At 40.4% G+C, this 19,371-nt stretch overlaps 1 protein-coding gene across 4 annotated transcripts in view; it reads left to right on the top strand.

Moving 5' to 3' along the window:
* CAMKK1 (calcium/calmodulin dependent protein kinase kinase 1) overlaps positions 1–10,219 on the top strand; it is a 158,298-nt gene extending 148,079 nt beyond the window's left edge. For 3 of the 4 annotated variants that reach the window (XM_069971137.1, XM_069971138.1, XM_069971139.1), the window contains exons 16-17: positions 3,697–3,738; positions 7,686–10,219. In XM_069971137.1, coding sequence (XP_069827238.1) covers positions 3,697–3,738; positions 7,686–7,758 — 115 coding nt within the window. In that variant the 3' untranslated portion in view covers positions 7,759–10,219. The remainder of the gene's footprint in view (positions 1–3,696; positions 3,739–7,685) is intronic. The other variant, XM_069971140.1, reaches the window with a different exon arrangement.
* Positions 10,220–19,371: the final 9,152 nt, after the last annotated feature.

Below are 19,371 nucleotides of genomic sequence, written 5' to 3'. Positions count from 1 at the left end.
AAGATGTGCCAACCTAATGTGATTAAGGAATACCTCCTTCTGAAACAAGTTCTAAAAGTAGATGTATAATGTTGTGAACTTGGTTTGTGAACTTGGTTTGTTGAGTTACAGAAGTTTTTCTTCTCGTGCTACCTATGGAATTAGGCAGCAATGGTTTAATGAATAAAACATGCACAACCTGTATAAAATGCTTTAGTAATGTTCTTATTGTTCAATGTATTGCACAGTTGTATATATATTTTTTTATTTTTATAAAATTAAAAGTCCAGTGTAGGACATTTTTTTTTTTTTTCGTTTAAAGAACCAGCAAAAAGGCTCCAGCACTGGGGTCCACCATCCTCCACTCTGGTTCCTGGTCCCCCAGCCGCTTCCTGGTCTGAGGGGGGACCAAGGTCAAAACGTGTTAGGCCCACTCAGCCAGTCAGTGGCTGTAGCAGGGTCCCGCCTCAGCCACTGACTGGCTGAGTGGGCCTGACTTGCCACGACCAGGGCCTCCACTCTCACCAGGAAGCTGCTGGGGGATCGGTAACCAGAGCGGAGGACAGCGGACCCCAATGCTGGAGCCAGGGATGTAGGTGCATGTTATGTTTAGCCACCTACTTCCCCGGCTTTTTTGAAAAAAAAAATTCTGACCCTGGCATTCTCCTTTAAAGGGGTCATCCAGTGCTACAAAAACATGGCCACTTTTCCCCCTCTCTTGTCTCCAGATTGTGTGGGGTTTGAAACTCAGTTCCATTGAAGTAAATGGAGCTTAATTGCAAGCTACACCTGAACTGGAGACAAGAGAGGGTGAAAAGTGGCCATGTTTTTGTAGCACTGGATAACCCCTTTAATAAAATAAAAGTATGAAAGGCACACACCTCTACATAACTCCAGGCTCCTCTAAGCTGCCTGTAAACCCTTCATTGAAATCAACATGGTTCAGCAAAAAATTGAGATGCGCCCATGATATGTTTTCCCTATTGATTTCTATGGGAGAGTTTTCAGTTCTCTATGAGCTACAGAGGTCATTGCACAGGGTTGGGAGGAATAGACCCGAAAGTGTCAGCCTTTTCTTAGGCATAGTGGCCAGGGTAAACATTGTAAGATTTAAGGATTTTTTGAAAATATAGATAGCGACATGGAAAATTAACTAAAAAATATCACCAAAAAGTCTTAAAAAATATGTTTAACCATAAAAACCTGATTCAATCAATAGGTCATTTTACTGATGATACATTCCCTTTGAGTGATGTCTGTGACATAGGTTTTAAATGTTGCACAGCGCATGATAAATGTCTCTATTACTAATGACTGTTCTAAAATAGGCCCCAGCTTTGTTCCTTCTCCAGCCTGTCATTTACCCCTCCCCCTTTGTTAGACAATATTGTGTCTGTAGACATTGATGGATATGGTGCAGCAGTTGACTAATGTGCCACACTTTGCCCATACCCCTTTTAAAGGCCAGAATTGATAAAGTGACCTTTAAGCATTGTAAACAATTGTGGAAGTCATAATTTAAAACTATAGCAACGGTTTTCAGTACCATTTTACAGCTGTTTTACAGCTACACTGCATTGATCAGACTACCACGCCATGTCCACATTATGCCCTGCCTTTACTGGACATTCTAGCAAAGAGCTACTGTATATCTATTGCCCTGCAGTTGTCTTTATACAAGGAAATTATACCCAGGAGGCACTAATGTCCTGATATATAACACCATAAGCCAGAACCACAAAACACAGCAACTTCGCATCCCTAGATCCAACAGACCCTCTGGAAGAATTGGGGGAGACTTACCAAAAAAGGTTAATAATTCTACGTGAAATTGCAAAGTATGCCACAGTGGGTGCACCATTTTGATGTTTTTATGGCAACCTTCATAGGTGAAAAGTGTCAAAAGAAGAATTGTTTAAAGGAGTAGTAAAATGCACCGAATGTGTCTAGTGATTTGCCTCGGATACATATACTGTGGTAGGTGCTCTACTCACATACATGGGGGGCAGTTAGCCATGTTCCCCAACTTCTAGATTCCTGCATCCTATATACTTTTCTTAAGATATCATACGATGATTCTTGTTTTCCTACACTGCCATATCCTAAAACTATTCCCATAGGTTGCTATCTTAGTTGCTGGAATAGAAATCTGCTGATTGCTGGGATGAATGTTGTACATTCATTCAATACCAAGCATAGAGCCATTAGATAGTGTCTCTGTGTTAGACATTCTCAGAGCTTCATCTCTTTAACGTAATACTGTTACCTAAGGTCCCATTCACATCACCTTTTTGCACTACGTCATACATTGAGATGACAACAATAGGCCATTGACATTAATGGACAGAAAAGAAAATCTTGTATCAGCACTCGGTAGAGATAAAATCCAATCCTTTTCCTACAGTTAAAAACATGGAGGTACAAAAAAAAAACTCATAAAAACATGGGAAACATGCTTATGTGTTTCCGGCAGCTATGGCCTTTAATCATAGTGGGCAGAAAGACTTGAGCATGTTTCCAGTGTTTTTTAGTTTTTGTACCCCTGTGTTTCTGGTTGATATGATTAAGCAGACGGTGACAGGTACGCGTTAATTGATGATATGAAAGATTGATTTTTTTTTTTTTTTTAGTGCAGAAATATTTTTCATCTGAGGCCCGCAGAGAGGCTGCTAGTCAAGCATATGCATCGGTATCAGTATGCATCCAGCACTAATCCTAGGAGTGGTGAGCTGATCATGGGTCTCCATGCAGGACACATAGGATCTATACTTACATCCTTTAATAGACTGGCAATCGTCTACTAGTGACTACATTAGGTCTGTTTCCTGAAAGTATTCATATTTTCTGGGGCTCAAAAGCTTAAAGTTTGCCATTCCATGAGTCCTGCAAAAAAATAGTATATGTTCAGTAGGTGGACAAACTATAGTCACTAACTGATTACACTCGGTCCATCAGAGTCAATGGACCCACCAAGTATATGTCACAGTGTACTTCATCTCACCTTTTTGCCGATATCCTGATATATACTAGTGGCGTAAAGCAAAATGTGGCTGGGGCCTTAGCTACGTATTACACTGCAGAGTGGCGTGGATGCAAGAAAGGTACAACATTTACACCTTGTTATTGCATAGCACTTTGTGCACTTTTTGTTACTAGATAAATGGAACTTGTGCATCTTACTTATATTTCCCATATAAGCTGAATGTACTATAATTAATAAATGCATCATGAATTGAAACGTTATATATAGATATATATAATATATATTGATGGGGTGCTTGGTAATACTGGTTGTTTCCATGGCAGCAATGCTGGATTGTCATCTTGTATCTATAGTGCTTCGAAGTGCCTACAATACTGTACGCCTCTCAAAACTTGCACAATGCTGTAATGTTCTGACCTGCACAACATGATCATCATTGTAAATGTTTATATACATATATCCTATAATTTTTTTGAGCTAATTTGTCCAGCTGTTGGCTGTGTTGGCTTTCATTCTCCATCCCACGTAATAATTTGATGAGATGTTCCCCTAACAAGATGCAAGTGGATATGATTAACTTGCAGTCTTATGTTTAGATAGTTATTTATAGCATGATATTACATTCCATAAGCTGTCATTAAAACGCCTTGCTTATTTTATTTGGAAAAATTTTTTATTGTTCTTTCTTTTCTTTTTGTTTTTTTGTTTTGTATCATTGTATCATCTTGGAACAGGTGCCAGTTTAAATCATCTTTAAAATTGCATCCCTACTTAAGGTAATTTCTGTGTTATGCCCCCTTTGGTTACACTGACGTGTTGAGTGTGTCTTCAGTCCTCACCACTGTGCGTAGAGATTAATACCCGACATCCAAATTAACCAATCTTTTCCTTGCCAAGAAGTGCTGGTCTTTCCTACATGTGGCTATGTTACCAATGCTGTAAATTGTTTGCTTTTGTGTCTTTATATAATTCATGGGGGTTACAAACAAACATAACAAAAAAAAAACACCAATCACAGTTTGTGTTACCTAATATTAACCAGCATTGTGCAACTTAACACATCCCCAGGCTACTGCTCCACTGGCTTTATATACCTGCTGCTAGCATCCTGTATCCCATCTGTGATTTTAAGCTAATCTGATCAATTTTCTCCATACAGATCTTCATTCAAGCAGACGTCTCATGTTTCCTTTCTCTCCTTGATAAAGTACTATAGTGAAAGCTCAGCGTATCCACTATTCTATAACAATGTTATTTCCGCTTTATGTCTCGCTTTTCTCAATTTTCATTTCGTGTCACCGATCCCTGGATATTGCTCTATGACAACAACCGAATCTGTTTATTTAGGATGAAGCTTTGTGCGGTTACCTTATCTTGCCTCATCTGAGATGTTTCCTCGAAACTCAAAAGATATTGCTACTGTAGATTCTTATATAACCCACATATAATCTTCAAACATAGATGTTGTTTTAGCTGATTCTAGGTAAAATAGATGCAGACTAGCTCTTACGCCATTTTATCATTCAGTACTCTATATCGCACAAACATACGGTACTCTGTAAATTAGTTGATTATTTTCAACTCCAGAGGCCACAGTTATATACACCCATAGGCTATGTTCACACAACGTCAAAAATAGAGAGAAGGCGCCCGATTTTGATATTAAAAAAAAAGTCAGTTTTTGCCGCGATTTAGCTGACTGCAATGGCAATGCATTGAAGTCAATGGGAAGACGGACGTCCAATGCACACAGTGTATTGGATAACGGATGTTTTTGCCGCGGATGTAAAAATAATGAACATGATCATTATTTTCGGACGTCTTTTACAAACAGCGGACGTTTTTTATTAGTAGTTGACACACAGTTTTTCTTTTGTCACCGTTCTTTCTCCGTTTCTACTATTAAATTCAATGGACTTTTCAATTAAGCTGCATCCAAAGGCCAATTAGGAATCCCAAACTAGAATAATGTACAAACACCAGTCATTGCACTAAGTGGAGGCCAGACAACTAAATGACGTCCGTTATTTTAAACTCAAAATTACGGACGTCATTTTAAACGGAGCTGGAAAAACGTTGTATGAACATAGCCATAGGCAGGGTTCACTCATGGTGTGGAAAACCAACAGAATTTACAATTGTTAAATGGATGAAATGTTTAAAATTTCTTGCAAACAATGTGGAAACATTTTACTCAAAATCTATGTAGAAATTGACTGTGCTGCAAAATTGTAGTGTGCAGCATGTTGATTTTGATAGGGGACATGCTGGGAAATTTTTTACCCCCATTGTTATTCATGGGAAGGTCTAAATCTGCAATAAATTTGTAGTTTTGTGGCTTTTTCAGATCTTTTTAAAACTGTCGGGGCATATCCACTGCATAAGGCCATAACCTTATAATAACCTGAAAAATACAGTATATCCTTCCTTAATTCTATGTTTTATTTATCAGGGTCTGTATCACATTTGTGTGTTCCTCACCTCCTTCAACAGACAAAAAACTGGTGAAAATAAAAAAAAAAAACACACAAGATATCAGATATGTAAACCAACATTCAGAAGCCAAGTGAGAGAAAAATAAGTAGGCGCTGTCACAACAATCACATACACAAACACAGAAGTGAATACAAACACATATATGTAAAATAGGGTAGTCCGAAAGTAGGTGGACAGTATGTGTAATAGGGTTATGAGGTGAAACTGGCTCAGTTGCCCCTAGCAACCAATTAGATTCCACTTTTCATTCCTCACAGACTCTTTGGAAAATGAAAGGTGGAATCTGATTGGTTGCTAGGGGCAACTGAGCCAGTTTCACTTTACACCATGTTTTATCAATCTCCCCCTTCATAACCCTATTACACATACTGTCCACCTACTTTTAGACCACCCTGTACATACACAATGCATTTGGAAAGGCTCACCCCTGTCACATTTTCACATTTTGTTCTAAGGCCTTGTGCTAAAATATATAAAAATTGAGGTTCTCCCTCATTTTTCTGCACTTACTTTTCTAATTAATTGTAAAAGGAAAACAGAAATACTGCATTGACATAAGTATTTAGACCCTTTTCCGCCTCCGATCCCCTTGGGTATGTTGCTGACAGCATGCAGAGTCTAGTACCTTTGTGACCCCTATTGCTACCCCAACGGCCATCACTTTGTCCTCAGCCAAGGTTTTTTTTTCTCATTTTATATTAAAGGGGTTGTCCGGCGATAAAAAATTATTCACAGAATAACACACATTACAAAGTTATACAACTCTGTAATGTATGTTATGTCTGCGAATGGCCCCCTTCCCCGTGTCCCACCACCCCCACCCGTGTACCCGGAAGTGTGGTGCGCTATACATTACCTGTCACGTGCCGACCACGGTCTCCGATCGTCAGCAGTGACGTCTTCTTCGGGAGGCCAGCGGATCTTCCCGAGTGCCGGCCGCCCTCTGCAGCGTCATCCGAAGCTCAGCCGCGATTGGCTGAGCATAACTGTGCTCAGCCAATCGCGGCTGAGCAGCTGATGACATGGCCGCGTCATCAGCCGCTCAGCCGCGATTGGCTGAGCACAGTTATGCTAAGCCAATCGCGGCTGAGCTTCGGATGACGCTGCAGAGGGCGGCCGGCACTCGGGAAGATCCGCTGGCCTCCCGAAGAAGACGTCACTGCTGACGATCGGAGACCGTGGACGACACGAGATGCGGTGAGTATAATGCACCACACTTCCGGGTCTAGCGTGGGTGGGGGGAAACACGGGGAAGGGGGCCATTCACAGACATAACATACATTACAAAGTTGTATAACTTTGTAATGTGTGTTATTCTGTGAATAATTTTTTATCGCCGGACAACCCCTTTAAGAATTAAGACTGCTTACTAGTGAATATAATACAGTAGAAGGTCAATGTGTGGAATAGGTAACCTTGTAGAGAACCACATTTTCTTTAAATGACTGAAATATTAAAATTGTGCTATATTCTGTTTGTCATATTAATATAATGTGTGATGTGAATGCTCCAAACTAGTCTTCTTCCTTGAAGATTAATGTAGATGGTGACTCGAACCCACACAAAGCAAAACTGCACATGGTTCAGAAGAACTTATAGGGTACATTCACACTTACCGGATCCGCAGCTGATTTTCTGCTGCGGATCCGCAGCAGATTTCATTTAAATAACTGAACACAGCATCAAATCTGCACCATCAAATCTGCTGCGGATCTGCTGCGGATCCTGTAGGTGTGAACACACCCATAATCTGAATTGTCCTCTATCAGTGCAGCCTGTGGTTTGGGGTTTCCTTTAGTCAGAAATTCTTTATAAATCTGGTAGAATTGACAATTGTGTCTTCTCCTTAGCTACCATTTCCTTTCCCTTATATAACAATGAGGGGAAATTACATTCTCTGCAGCTTGGAGGAAAATCTCTTCAAGCCTGATTTAAACAAATTCTCCCAAATGTTCCTTGGTCAGATTGACCCCTCCTGTTTTATTGTATAGGCCTTCTTCCACAACCGAGACACGATTGCACTACTGTTCAACATATTTCTAGAAACGCAAACCCTCCAATCTGCAATAGTACAGGAGGCATATAATATGATAACTATATTATCTAATAGCCATTTTTTTTCTTTTGCTTTTCGCTAACTATGTATGTGCATTTTTTCAAAATTTTTTTTTCATTCTTTTATTATTACAAACTGTTGATCTATAATGTCATCATGTAATTTATTCAGAAAGCAAGCAAGCGGAGAGGCACTGAAAGACACAGAACTTGCAGACGTTGAGGAGGACGATGGAACCTCATGAGAACTTGCATGTCCGGATGAACTTTGCCTGCTGCTATACCCCCCTGGCTTTTCTTTGTTGCACAAACTTGTACCCTCATGACCATCATGAACCAAAGCTTGTGGTCGGTAAACAACGCAAACAGCTTTTTGAGAAATGTTTACAATATATCTAAGGAATGAGATTAATAAATAGCGACTGTCTACGTTGAACTGTACCTGCGGCCTCTGCACTCTGGAGCATGCTAGAAAATAGAGACATCCTGACGCATGATACATTTTGTGCCACTTGTCTCAGTAGCATCATAAATACTTGACGGGTCAATATTGTGACAATTTCCAGTGTCTGTAGGCAACAGGTACACTTTATTTGTGTTATATGTGTCTGTCTGCATGTATGTGTTCCAAATGTATGTGTACTGTATACAAGGGAAAAACAAAGAACAATGTGCCTCATCTCCATCTTTGCTTCTGCAGGATGCAGTTTGTGTAACTTGAAGATTGCTTGACCTATGAATGTCTTTATTTATGAGTATAAAACCAAAAGCTTTTTTTCTTTCCCTTAGTTTTAGCCTCACTCATATTACAGTGCCGTAGTTCCAGAGATCCTGGCTTCTCCACTGCTATATAACGATATACATATTTTTTAATTTCAATATATATATGTAAAAAGTACTGTACAGGGACTACTTTGAAAAACCATGTTTGCTGCTGAGAGCAATTTTTTTTCTCAGTTGTATCAGCTAGTAGGAACTTGCATATTACCTGCCCTAGCGCGGGGAGATATGCTCCAGGTTGTTGAGATCTAATTGTATAGAAATGTTTACATTTGCTACAGGAAGGGCTATTTCTTCTTTGCACCTGCAGTACATTCATAACATAACATTTCGTATTTATACTGGTCAGCAAGTTAGGATTCCTATAGGGCACCTGCAAAGCATCAAAGCAGGAATCGGATCAGGAGTCTTGAAAGTTTGCCGCCTGTTGATAACAACGTGATGTACATTGAATCCACTGCAGCTACTTAATAGAGCATGTGATAGATATGTAGGTATTTTATACATTAAAACCTAGTGTATTGCAATGCTGATAATAACTAACGGATAAGCTATAAGAACAATAGAAAGCCAAAATGTTCTGTGCGTCAGATGTTCTCCTATAGGTGGACCTCATTTCCAAAGTGTTCACCTTTTTTATAATTTACACATACATTTCATTTACAGTATATCTTTATTATTAAAGTGTGATGAATTGTTAATATGTTTTAATATTATCATGTATTTTAAGTTTGTTTTGCAACATTGGGAACATTATTCAGGAATGACGTTCTGGTTTTAAGCTAGTTTATGGAAATTTAGGCTATTTCCTGACGAATGGTTTAGATGATTTCTATATTATGCAAACTGAACATTATAATAGAAACTGGTGCTTTCTATGGATCTTAATAAAATAATTCTAAGATGATTCAAGGCAACAGTATTATACTTTTTTTTTAATAATATGTAACCAAAAAATTCCCTTGCCTCTTAATAGGCCCAGTGGCCTCATGATTTGTGGCAAGTAAATGCTTGATGTTTAAGCTGTGTTCACATGTTGAATTTTTCTTCACCACAACTTTCCAAAATGACAGTAAAAACACTGCAATTTTACCAGTTCGGAAAACCACAGCAAAACTGGGATGAAACTACAGAAGACTCCAACATGTGAATACAGCCTTATGGTTAAAAGGAGTTATTTGTGGAGCAGAAAAGGTCCTACCTGTTCAGCATGGTTTCGCCTTCAAGTGATTGTCAATAGCTGGCTGTTGTTACCAATGTTGCAGCGATATTAGGCAGATATTGGACATTGCGTGTGCAGTTGTGGTTTAACCCCTTATGTCTTCGAGGGTATACCTCCAAGGCGGCTAGTGCAAGGAAGTAGAGTGCAGAGGAGCAGAACAGGTAGGACCCTTTTTGCTATAGACAATGGACACATGGTTCATGGCTGGTTTTGCAGGTGTAAACAGATGTGGTTTTATTCAAGTAATATCAAAATCACATTGCTAATGTGTGCATGGTCACTTTTCCAATGTGTTTCAGGTGCACTTAGAGGGGAACTATCAGCAGGCTACAGTTGTCTAATACCTTCTTCCCTCTTACCTTTTTCCTCTGCACCGTTCCTGTGCAGTTAATGTAATTGTGTCTCTAGTAAAACCATTAGGAGCACTATCCAACCCTCAGAGGGTCAAAATTGTTCTGTACAGCTGATTCAGTGAGATCCTCCTAAATAACATTGACAATAAGTAGTCCTTTCTATTATGTCCAGGAGCCCAGTAGTCCTCATTATTCATGAAAAGCAGAAAACTCCGCCCACCAGCTGCTGATTGGCATTTTTCTCTCCATGCAGTCAACTGTCAATCAGCAGCTGGAGGGTGGGGGGAGAGGTGTGGCAAGAATCCTATTCTCCTGCATATTAGGAGAACGGCTGAACAGAATGATGTAATACAACTGATCTCTTCAGCATTTCTATCACTGGTTTATGCTGCCCTCATTTTAGGTGGCATAAACCTAGTGACAGATTCTCTTTAACCCTTAGACGACCCAGGGCGTATAGTTACGCCATGGAAGCCTGTCCCCAGACGACCTAGGGTGTAACTGTACGCCCTGGGTGTTTCTCCCGCTATGAAGCGTGCTCCGGAGCGGAGCGCGCTTCACAGCAGGTGGGGGCCGGCTGCAATCAGCAGCCAGGACCTCACCGGTAATAACACGCTGCAGCGATCGCGCTGCCGCGTGTCATTAACTCCTTAAACGCCGCGACAGCGGCGTGACCGCAGCGTTTAAGTGTAAGTGACAGGGGGAGTCCCCTGTCACTTACCGATCGGGACAGTCACAGTCACACTGCGGGGGTCCCGATCGGTAAAACGGACTGCCGGAGGTCTCTTACCTGCCTCCCTGCGGTCCGATCGGCGATCTGCTGCACTAAGCCTGCACAATGAGCAGATCGCAGATAACACTGATCAATGCTATGCCTATGGCATAGCACTCATCAGTGTAGAAATCAAACTAATGTATGTAAAAGTCCCCCAAAGGGACTTCAAATGTGTAAAAAAAAAAAAAGTTAAAAACACTTACACACTACCCCAAAGCCCCTCCCCCAATAAAAGTTGAAATCACCCCCCTTTCCCATTATATAAATAAAACATATAAAAATAAACAAATAAACATATAATATACCGTAGCGTGCGTAATTGTCCGATCTATTAAAATATTACAAGCGTCATTGCGAATGGTAAACGGCGTACACGAAAAGAGGGAAAAAAGTGCGCGGATTACCGATTTTATGTTGCATTATATATAAAAAAAAAAATTATAAAAAGTGATCAAAACGTCCGATCTTCACAAATATGGTATTAATAAAAACTAGAGATCATGGCGGAAAAAATGACACCCCATACAGCCCCATAGGTGAAAAAATAAAACCGTTATAAGCGTCACAATAGTCCCATTTTATTTATAATTAATTGCCAAAAAAAAAGGATTTCATTTAAAAAAAATATATAACATTAGAGAATCTGTGTAACCTGCATGTGGTTGTGTTCGGACTGACCTATAGAATAATTGTATCATGTCGCTTTTACCATATAGTGCATTACGTAGACACAGGAACCCCCCAAACGTTACCATATTGCATTCTTTTTTACGATTTCACCAATTTACATCTTCATAAATAATATATTTGGAATTCCATCATACATGTTATGGTAAAATGAATGACGCCATTACAAAGTACAACTATTCCTGTAACAAATAAGCCCTTACATGGCCTTGTAGATAAAAAACTGAACGTGCTAGAGCTCTTAGAAGGGGAGGAGGGAAAAACGGAAACACTAAGATCAAAATTTGCGCGGTCCACTGGGTCATTTTGGGCCTGGTCCTCAAAGGGTTAAGATATGTATTTACATTGCTAAGCATCGCCTCCATTTGCGCACCATACACCATCCTGTCTATCATCACTATGGACTTGTCAGACATCCTAATCATAATACTGTCATCCTGTGATAATTATATTAATGCCACCACTCTGCAGTGACATATCACCCCATTAGGTGTTGCTTAGTGAAGTGTATAATAAATATGCAGCCGGTGGAGGTTTGGGATACCATGACTAAGGGTGCATTACGTGCCTGAAATGCTCAGAAAATGACCATGCACAGTGATTTTCATTTTACTTGAATAAAGCAACATCTGTTTGTAGCTGCAAAGCTGGCCCTGCAAAGTGCTGCACACTTTAATCTACATGCCCTTGCATTTGCTAGTGAGTTAGTGCTTATTTACAGCAGCCAATGGGGAAGACAAAGGTGCAGTCATCTATGTTATTTATTTTATTTTTTTTTAAATGACAAGTATCATTTTGAAATTCCACACAGACTATTAAAGTTTTGATTGGTCATATAGTTTGGGTGATCACTGATCAGACCCCTGCCAGTCGTTAGGTAGGAGCCAAGAGAAGAGCATGGCTGTGAACTTCTCTTTTCGGCCTGGTGTCTTTTTCATCTTGCTGTAGGAGATGGGCTCCATTGTAAGTCACAGTGAATCAGAGAGTAAAGCACATAGCGCCAGAGGAAACGCTCAGCTATCTAACAATTGGTGGGGTCTAAACACCTAGACTTTAATGGTGTGTTTTCACAGAGAGATCTATCTGACAGATTTTTGAAGCCAGAGCAAGGAATGGATTTGAACAGATGAGAAATCTCAGTCTTTCCTTTATAAGCTGTTTCTGTTTATAGTTTGTTCCTGGCTTTGGCTTCAAAAAACTGCTGGTTAAATCTTTGTGTGTAAATGCTGCCTAAGTGATCAAAACTTCAGATTCCCAATAAATCTAACCTAAAGTCACTGACTACAGGCATACCCTATTGGAAAACACCTAAACATTAACTGGAATAAAAAGTAACTGATTTTATATTATCCAAAACCAGTGATTTAACTGATTTTTAACTACAAACATGCTCCTGTTGAGTGACAGTTATTTCAGGTTGATGAGACTTTAAGGGTATAATTACATACTCACTGTGGTCGTTCAGACCGCAGCGAGTATATAGTGTGTGGGAACTGCCAGGACCTGCCGGACTCGCAGCGAGAATCTCGCTGCGAGTCCGTTTGTGTGAATATACCCTTAACAGGACTGTTGGTTTACAGCAGATAAACTAACTTTTGGCATGTCGTCAGACATGTCATAAGTTAGGTGGAGCTACACAACGATTCCCAGTTGAATGACCAGGAACAGTTGTTGTAACCCACAAACTTCCACAATGCAACCATTCTATGAGTGATGGTGTCACATGGATCCGCAATTACCAACAATTGGCATGATAAATGTCCTGTGTAATAGGGCCCTAAGTCTGGAAAATGGATGAATCACAATTGAGATTTTTCTAGTTCCAGTTGATATGTCACTGTGAACTGCTTTGAAGTTAGGCAAAGTTCTGTGTCTTCATAGCAAGCCACAATTACTTAGTGTCACTGTCGTGAATTTTCTTTTTTGCAGAAATCAATAATCCAGGCGACTTTAAGAAACTTTGTAATTAGGTTTATTGGCTGAAAAATGCATTTTTATCATGAAAAAGCAGTTTGAAGCTCCCCCCCCCCCCCCTCTGTTTTCATTGGTCTCCTATGGAGAGAGCTGAATAAAAGACCAAAACAGGACAACAAAGAGTTAATCTACAAATACCTCACCCTTTATCTCCTCTGACAGTCACCACTGACCTCTCTGACCTCTGATTACAGCTGTCACCCAGCTCTGTGCCTGTAATCCCTTTATTCTCAGGTTTCTGGGCTAACTCCCTCCTCCTTCCTCCCCCCTCCCCTCCCTTCTCTAAAGAACAGACTGGGTACGTCTGATGCAACAAGTTACAATTTCCTGATTTTTTGCAGTGGATGACAGAAAGGAGAGAGGGGGGGGGACCTGGGAAAAGGCTTTTTAAATGCAGAAAGTGGCAGATTTGGCTAATAAACACAATTACAAAGTTTCTTAAAATCGCCTGGACTATTGATTTCTGCAAAAAAATAAAAATAAATACGACAGTGACTCTTTAATTCTTCCAGTAAGTTCAGAGATGTGCAGATTTCCGTCATTGACTTCTTGATTTCACACGAAAGCCAGTCAACTCTTCTGTCATCTTCAATCTTATCTTCAGAAATATCAAAATTTCCAGCAAAGAATTGAAAGGCGTTCAGCAGCTGTCATATGCTTGCAGATCTTGATCTAGCATCTTTAGAGCGTAAGTGCTTGTGCCAGTGTTTGCCATGGCAGTCTTAAAGACATATGGGACAGGAATATTAATAATACTTTACTTATCTTCTTCTCCTTCTAAAAAAAATTCTTTAAAACCAACTGGTGCGAGAAGGTACCAGAGATTTGTAATTTATTGCTATTAAAAAATCTCAAATATTCCAGTACTGCTGTATATCTTGCAGGAAGGGGTGTACTCTTTCCAGTCTAACATAATGCTCTCTGCTGCCACCTCTGTGCATGTGTGGTGCACTACTGTGAGGCTCGAAGTTGAGAGAGTCCTAACCCAATGTAGTACTGTGCTCTGCCGAAACCTTAGAGTTAGAATAAGTAAACTTGAGAGTAGATAGAATACTTGTGCCCGTGTTTTGACTCTTTGATCTTTGCACCACCTATTGCCCACCAGTGTCGGGTGACCCGTTCTAGAGGGTGACACAAGCCCCAGACCTTGTTACCAGGGTTGAGTGGCCAAGGCTTCCAGGTTACACCCGCGCTGCGAGATAGAGTATGTAGGCTTCTGGCAACTTTTCTCTATCCGGATCAGTTCCTCTTTCTTTAGGATACTGTCCTGCACCTTTAGACTTGGTCACGGTGTGGGCTGGGATGTTTTCTGACTTGTCCGTCTCTAAGAGTGTTTAGCACTGCATAGTGTGTAGAAGTGCTGCTTTCAAGAAAAGAGTGTCTTTGTTTCCCATGTTCGTCTGTTCTGCTTAACAGCTAGACTATGACTCACTAGACTTCCTCTACCAGGGGACCTGGCATAAGCCAGGGCCCAATGCGACTGCTGTAGGGACCGTTCTGGCTTGCATTTTCTTTGTACAGGAACGTGACAAAGACTAAGTGTAGCTACACTTCCTCTCCCCAGGTACCTTCTACAGGGTATGTAATACCTGCTGTGAGTGGGTGAGAAGTGAGTGCAAGAGAAGAAAGGAGAAAAGAGATAGGTAGAGAGAGGAAAGAGCTCTCATTGGTGCACAAATCACAAACAACAATAACTCCTTGAGTACTACAACTGTGCAATCCATAGGTACAAGATATACATACTAGCAACATATAGTGGCAAAACTTAGGTACGACTACATCACAGGCTTTTGCGAAGGGTGTATATACTAGCAACACCTGTGGTGGGACACCACACATGACAGGAACTGTCCATAAGAGCAGCAAATCCCCATAGAAATCCTCTCCTGCTCTCCAGGAGAGAGAATACACCACTTCCTGCAGGACATATGGAAGCTGATAAGTACAAGAAGACTTGAGATTCTTTAATAGAAGTAAATTACAAATCTCTTGCACTTTCTGGCACCAGATAGTTTGAAAGAATCTTTTGTGGGTTTACAACCCCTTTAAAGGGGTACTCTGGAGAGTAATACTTTTTTTATACAATACTTTAATACAATTGTATTTCTTTGTATTATACCGTTATTAAAATAAATGTATATCAGTCATTATCTTTTATTATATGTTGAGTGGCAGCAGTAAGAAGCAACACAGGCCTTTCTGCTGACACCAACATTTGTGTGGGGAATTGCAGAGCTGTCCATGCCCTGGTCCCTGATCCCCACTGCCAAGTTGTAATACCACACACAACCGGAGGATGTTTTTCTAGCCCTGAATGACCCTTTTGACTCTACTACTACATTTCTTTAGCTGTTAGCCAAAAGCTAATAAGATTATTATTTTACATCTCCTAGGCAATGGCCCACTGGCTCCTTCCTGTTAACAAAGCTTGTAGACTGTAAATGAAAATGCAGAGTCTTCAGGTTCTAGTATTCACTCATATATTCTCTGATAATCTAATGGCCTGGTCAGTCCTGGATTTCACATAGAGGCTATGTTCTCACTTCGGAACATATTGGGCAAAGGCAGCCACTTTGTTATAGAGATCTATATAATGAGACGGCTGCCTTTGCCTGATACGTTCCCCAAGTGGGAACATAGCCAGAGAATGATGGATTTGGATTTCTGTTTATATCTTTATTTGGGACCTAGTTAGCGGGTCAGTGAACAGAGAAGAGTGAGTTTGCACTAGTTCTTAACCCCTTCATGTCAGCAATCTGTATATATACGTTCCTACTGCACATACTCCATACATATAAGTTCCTGACAGTGAGGGGTTAGATGTGTGCGGGACCGCTGCAGTGAGAGCAGCCCCGCACACATCCGTGTCCCAGGAGCCCAGCAATCCCGCAGCTGCCTGTCATTAACCCCTTAAACGCAGGATTACTGATTTTTAAAAAATGCTGATAATTAGCAAAAACTAGAGATTATTGTGCAAAAAATGACACCCTAACCAGCCCTGTAGGTGGACAAATAAAAGTGCTATGGCTCTTAGAAGGTGGGGATGAACATTGCATTAATTTGACCCGGACATCTGTGCATCAATGGGCTCGGTCTTGAAGGGGTTAAGCACAAAAATAAAATTAGTGATGGTGTATGTGTTTTTAATGGAACGCCCTACACTGTTTTATTTCTACACTAGAAAATCTACACTACACTGCATTAGCAACACCAACTCTACAATTTGCAGATATTAAGGAACAGATTCCACATGGTTGCAAAAATTCTTCATATGCAGCCCTGTCAGTTGGTGAACATTTTTCAATGGAATTGGAGCAGATCTCAGTGAGTTTGGGGGCCAGGGTAGTATATAGAATTTATTAACGTGATCCTTCAAGCACCTTCTCTTTAGTGATCCATACCAATGACACACAACATTGTCCTTCTGAAAGATGGTACTGTGGTTGAAGATGTGGGTGTAGATAGTCAATAAATGGGTCCCTATAGCATTTACCATTCACGGATTGTGGTATGCTGACCAAGGGCATTCCTCAAAAATGCTTCCCAAACCACCACTGGCCTGTTTGACCCCCAACAATGTACTCATGGGATGCCATTTCATGCTGGTCATGCCAAATGTGGTCCTAGCTATCCATATGGTTCAAGAGGAGTGAGACTTGTGACTCCAGGCAGCCATCCGCCATATGTCCAGGTTCCATTGTAATCTTTTCTTGGCGCTGTTTGAGATGATGTGGGGTTATCAGGGGCATCCATGTCGGTCTTCAGCTGTTGAACCCCAGTCGATGCAAGGTATGATGCATGGTTATTATGGAAGTTTGTCTTACTTGCCCATTGCTGTACTGCTGGGTTAGTTAGTCCACTGTGGTTTGTCATTGCTCTGATACCAAATTACCTGCCACCGTGTGATCTTCTTTCATCCAGTCTTGATACTTGGAGTAGCCAACAAGTGCATCTTTGCAGCTTCAAAAATACTGGCATCACATCTATGGGCCCCAAGAATCTACCCTCTGTCAACTACACTCAAGTCACCAAGTGTACCCAAGACTGAAAAATGTGCAGTGAAAAATTCAGTATATCATCTGAGAGAGAATTGTACAGCCACCACAAGTTGTTGGTCACAATATGTCAGGCACCAGCTGTTCCTAATGCAGTGATCGTATATTTGACCAATATATATATATATATAAATATATATATATATATATATATATATATATATATATATATATTTATTTATTTATTGATGTATACCAAAACCCGATCCCAGCAGTTTAACCCTCTACATGCCTATGTGTCACTACTGATCACAACATGCAGAGAGGGACCTGACAAGTGCCAGACCTGTAAAGGATCTGATCTGCAATCTCGCAACATAAGACCTCCATTACTAGACCTCAGTAGCCGCAATAGTTCAGTAATGCTGCTGTTTAAGTCTAGCAGCAAAGCACTAATCTAAGTTATCAATGCAATGCAGCTGCATAGCATTGATCAGTATGAGCAATCTAATGATTGCTTATTATAGTCCCCTAGGGGGACTTAAAAAAATGTAAAATAAATAAATAAATAAATAAAAATTAGTAAAAAGCTAATACCAACCCCCTTTCCCATTTTTCAAATGAAAAATGTTAAAAAAACAAAAAAACAACATATTTAGTATTGCTGTGTTCAGAATTGTCTGAACTAATAAAATATGTTTGATCCAACACAGTGATTGGTATAAGGCTATGATCCCACAGTGTTGTTTTTAGGTGAAAAAAGGACAATTTTTGATCATTACGGCTGTTAATAATGATAAGAGTGTTCAACGGCATCCCCTTCATGAAATCTTCAGATCTTTTTTTAACCAGTCAAGCATGCATACGTTTCGGCTCACAATTGAAGGCATTTTCCCCTGAGTTGTGATGATGTCACAACTCGGGAATGAGAAGGACTGTCCCATCTGATGGACTGGCCGCTCAGCCAATCAGTGACTGGAGTGGCGTCCCACCTCAGTCGCTGACTGGCTGAGCGGATAGTCCATCAGCCGGGTTGTGACGTGTCAGCGCTGGAGATCCTGGAACCCAGCGGGGGTCCCACGGCTGGTTCTGCCGCTCACCACAGACATAGGGAGAGGTAAGTTAGTACTTGTGATCTGTGTCCCCCCTGCCAGCTGCAAGATTTTATAAATTGACAGACTTCTCCTTTAATCTGATAGCATTTATAAGCATTTATAGTCTATTGGCTGCATCATAGCAGTAATATATTTAAATGTAATAGATATATGCCCGATACAACGTGGTAACTTTTTTCTCTCTGCTATGAACTTGCTGTGAACATGTACAGTATGTCTACCGCACAGATTGTTTATCACTATTCCAAATCACTGTCATTCAAAGAACTCATGTGACAAGATGAATATTTCACAGTAGCTACTGCAGCGTCTCAGTTTGTCTCTGAATAATGCTCATATTAAGCTGAAGACTATTTCTCCGGCTTCTATAAGTAATATCACTATGTGAGAGCAGGCAATATTCTCATCTCAAGAATCTGCTCTTACTCGGCAATCATTGCTTGCCTGCCTGTATAAAACCACATGCGACTGCACTTTAATGATCCCTCTGAGGAGAATGGTCTCCCAGTGAGCTGTAACAAATGAGGATGTTCTGCAGATCTGGCATCAGTGATTCCCCGCAGTGTCCACAACAACCACCGCACTGGGCCTTGCTGAGTCACAGGTGCATTTCCTAGAAACCAGGATATGACTAGATCTGTGTGTATAGATCTCGCTTTTAAGCATAAATAAAGTATTGTGCAGAATACATTAGCATTCCTTTGTTACTTTTCACAAACTGATTTAATAATGTATTACAGTAAGCTAAATATCCGATCTTGAAAGATTACGTAAAGAGAATGGATCTCCTAGAGCCAGATACTAAAACTTACTATTCTTTTTTTTCTGATTGCAGGCTTTTTATTTTTTTTACTGTGAGGGCAGCCATCTTGCTTGAGCTGTATTTACATTTAAAAACAGGCAGTCTCAGCTTAGTTTTATGCCTAGTGACTATAATATATAAACTAAAATTTAGAT

The sequence above is a fragment of the Dendropsophus ebraccatus genome, chromosome 5 (assembly GCF_027789765.1).
Source record: "Dendropsophus ebraccatus isolate aDenEbr1 chromosome 5, aDenEbr1.pat, whole genome shotgun sequence".
Taxonomy (NCBI): domain Eukaryota; kingdom Metazoa; phylum Chordata; class Amphibia; order Anura; family Hylidae; genus Dendropsophus; species Dendropsophus ebraccatus.
This window is presented reverse-complemented; position numbering and strand designations above follow the sequence as displayed.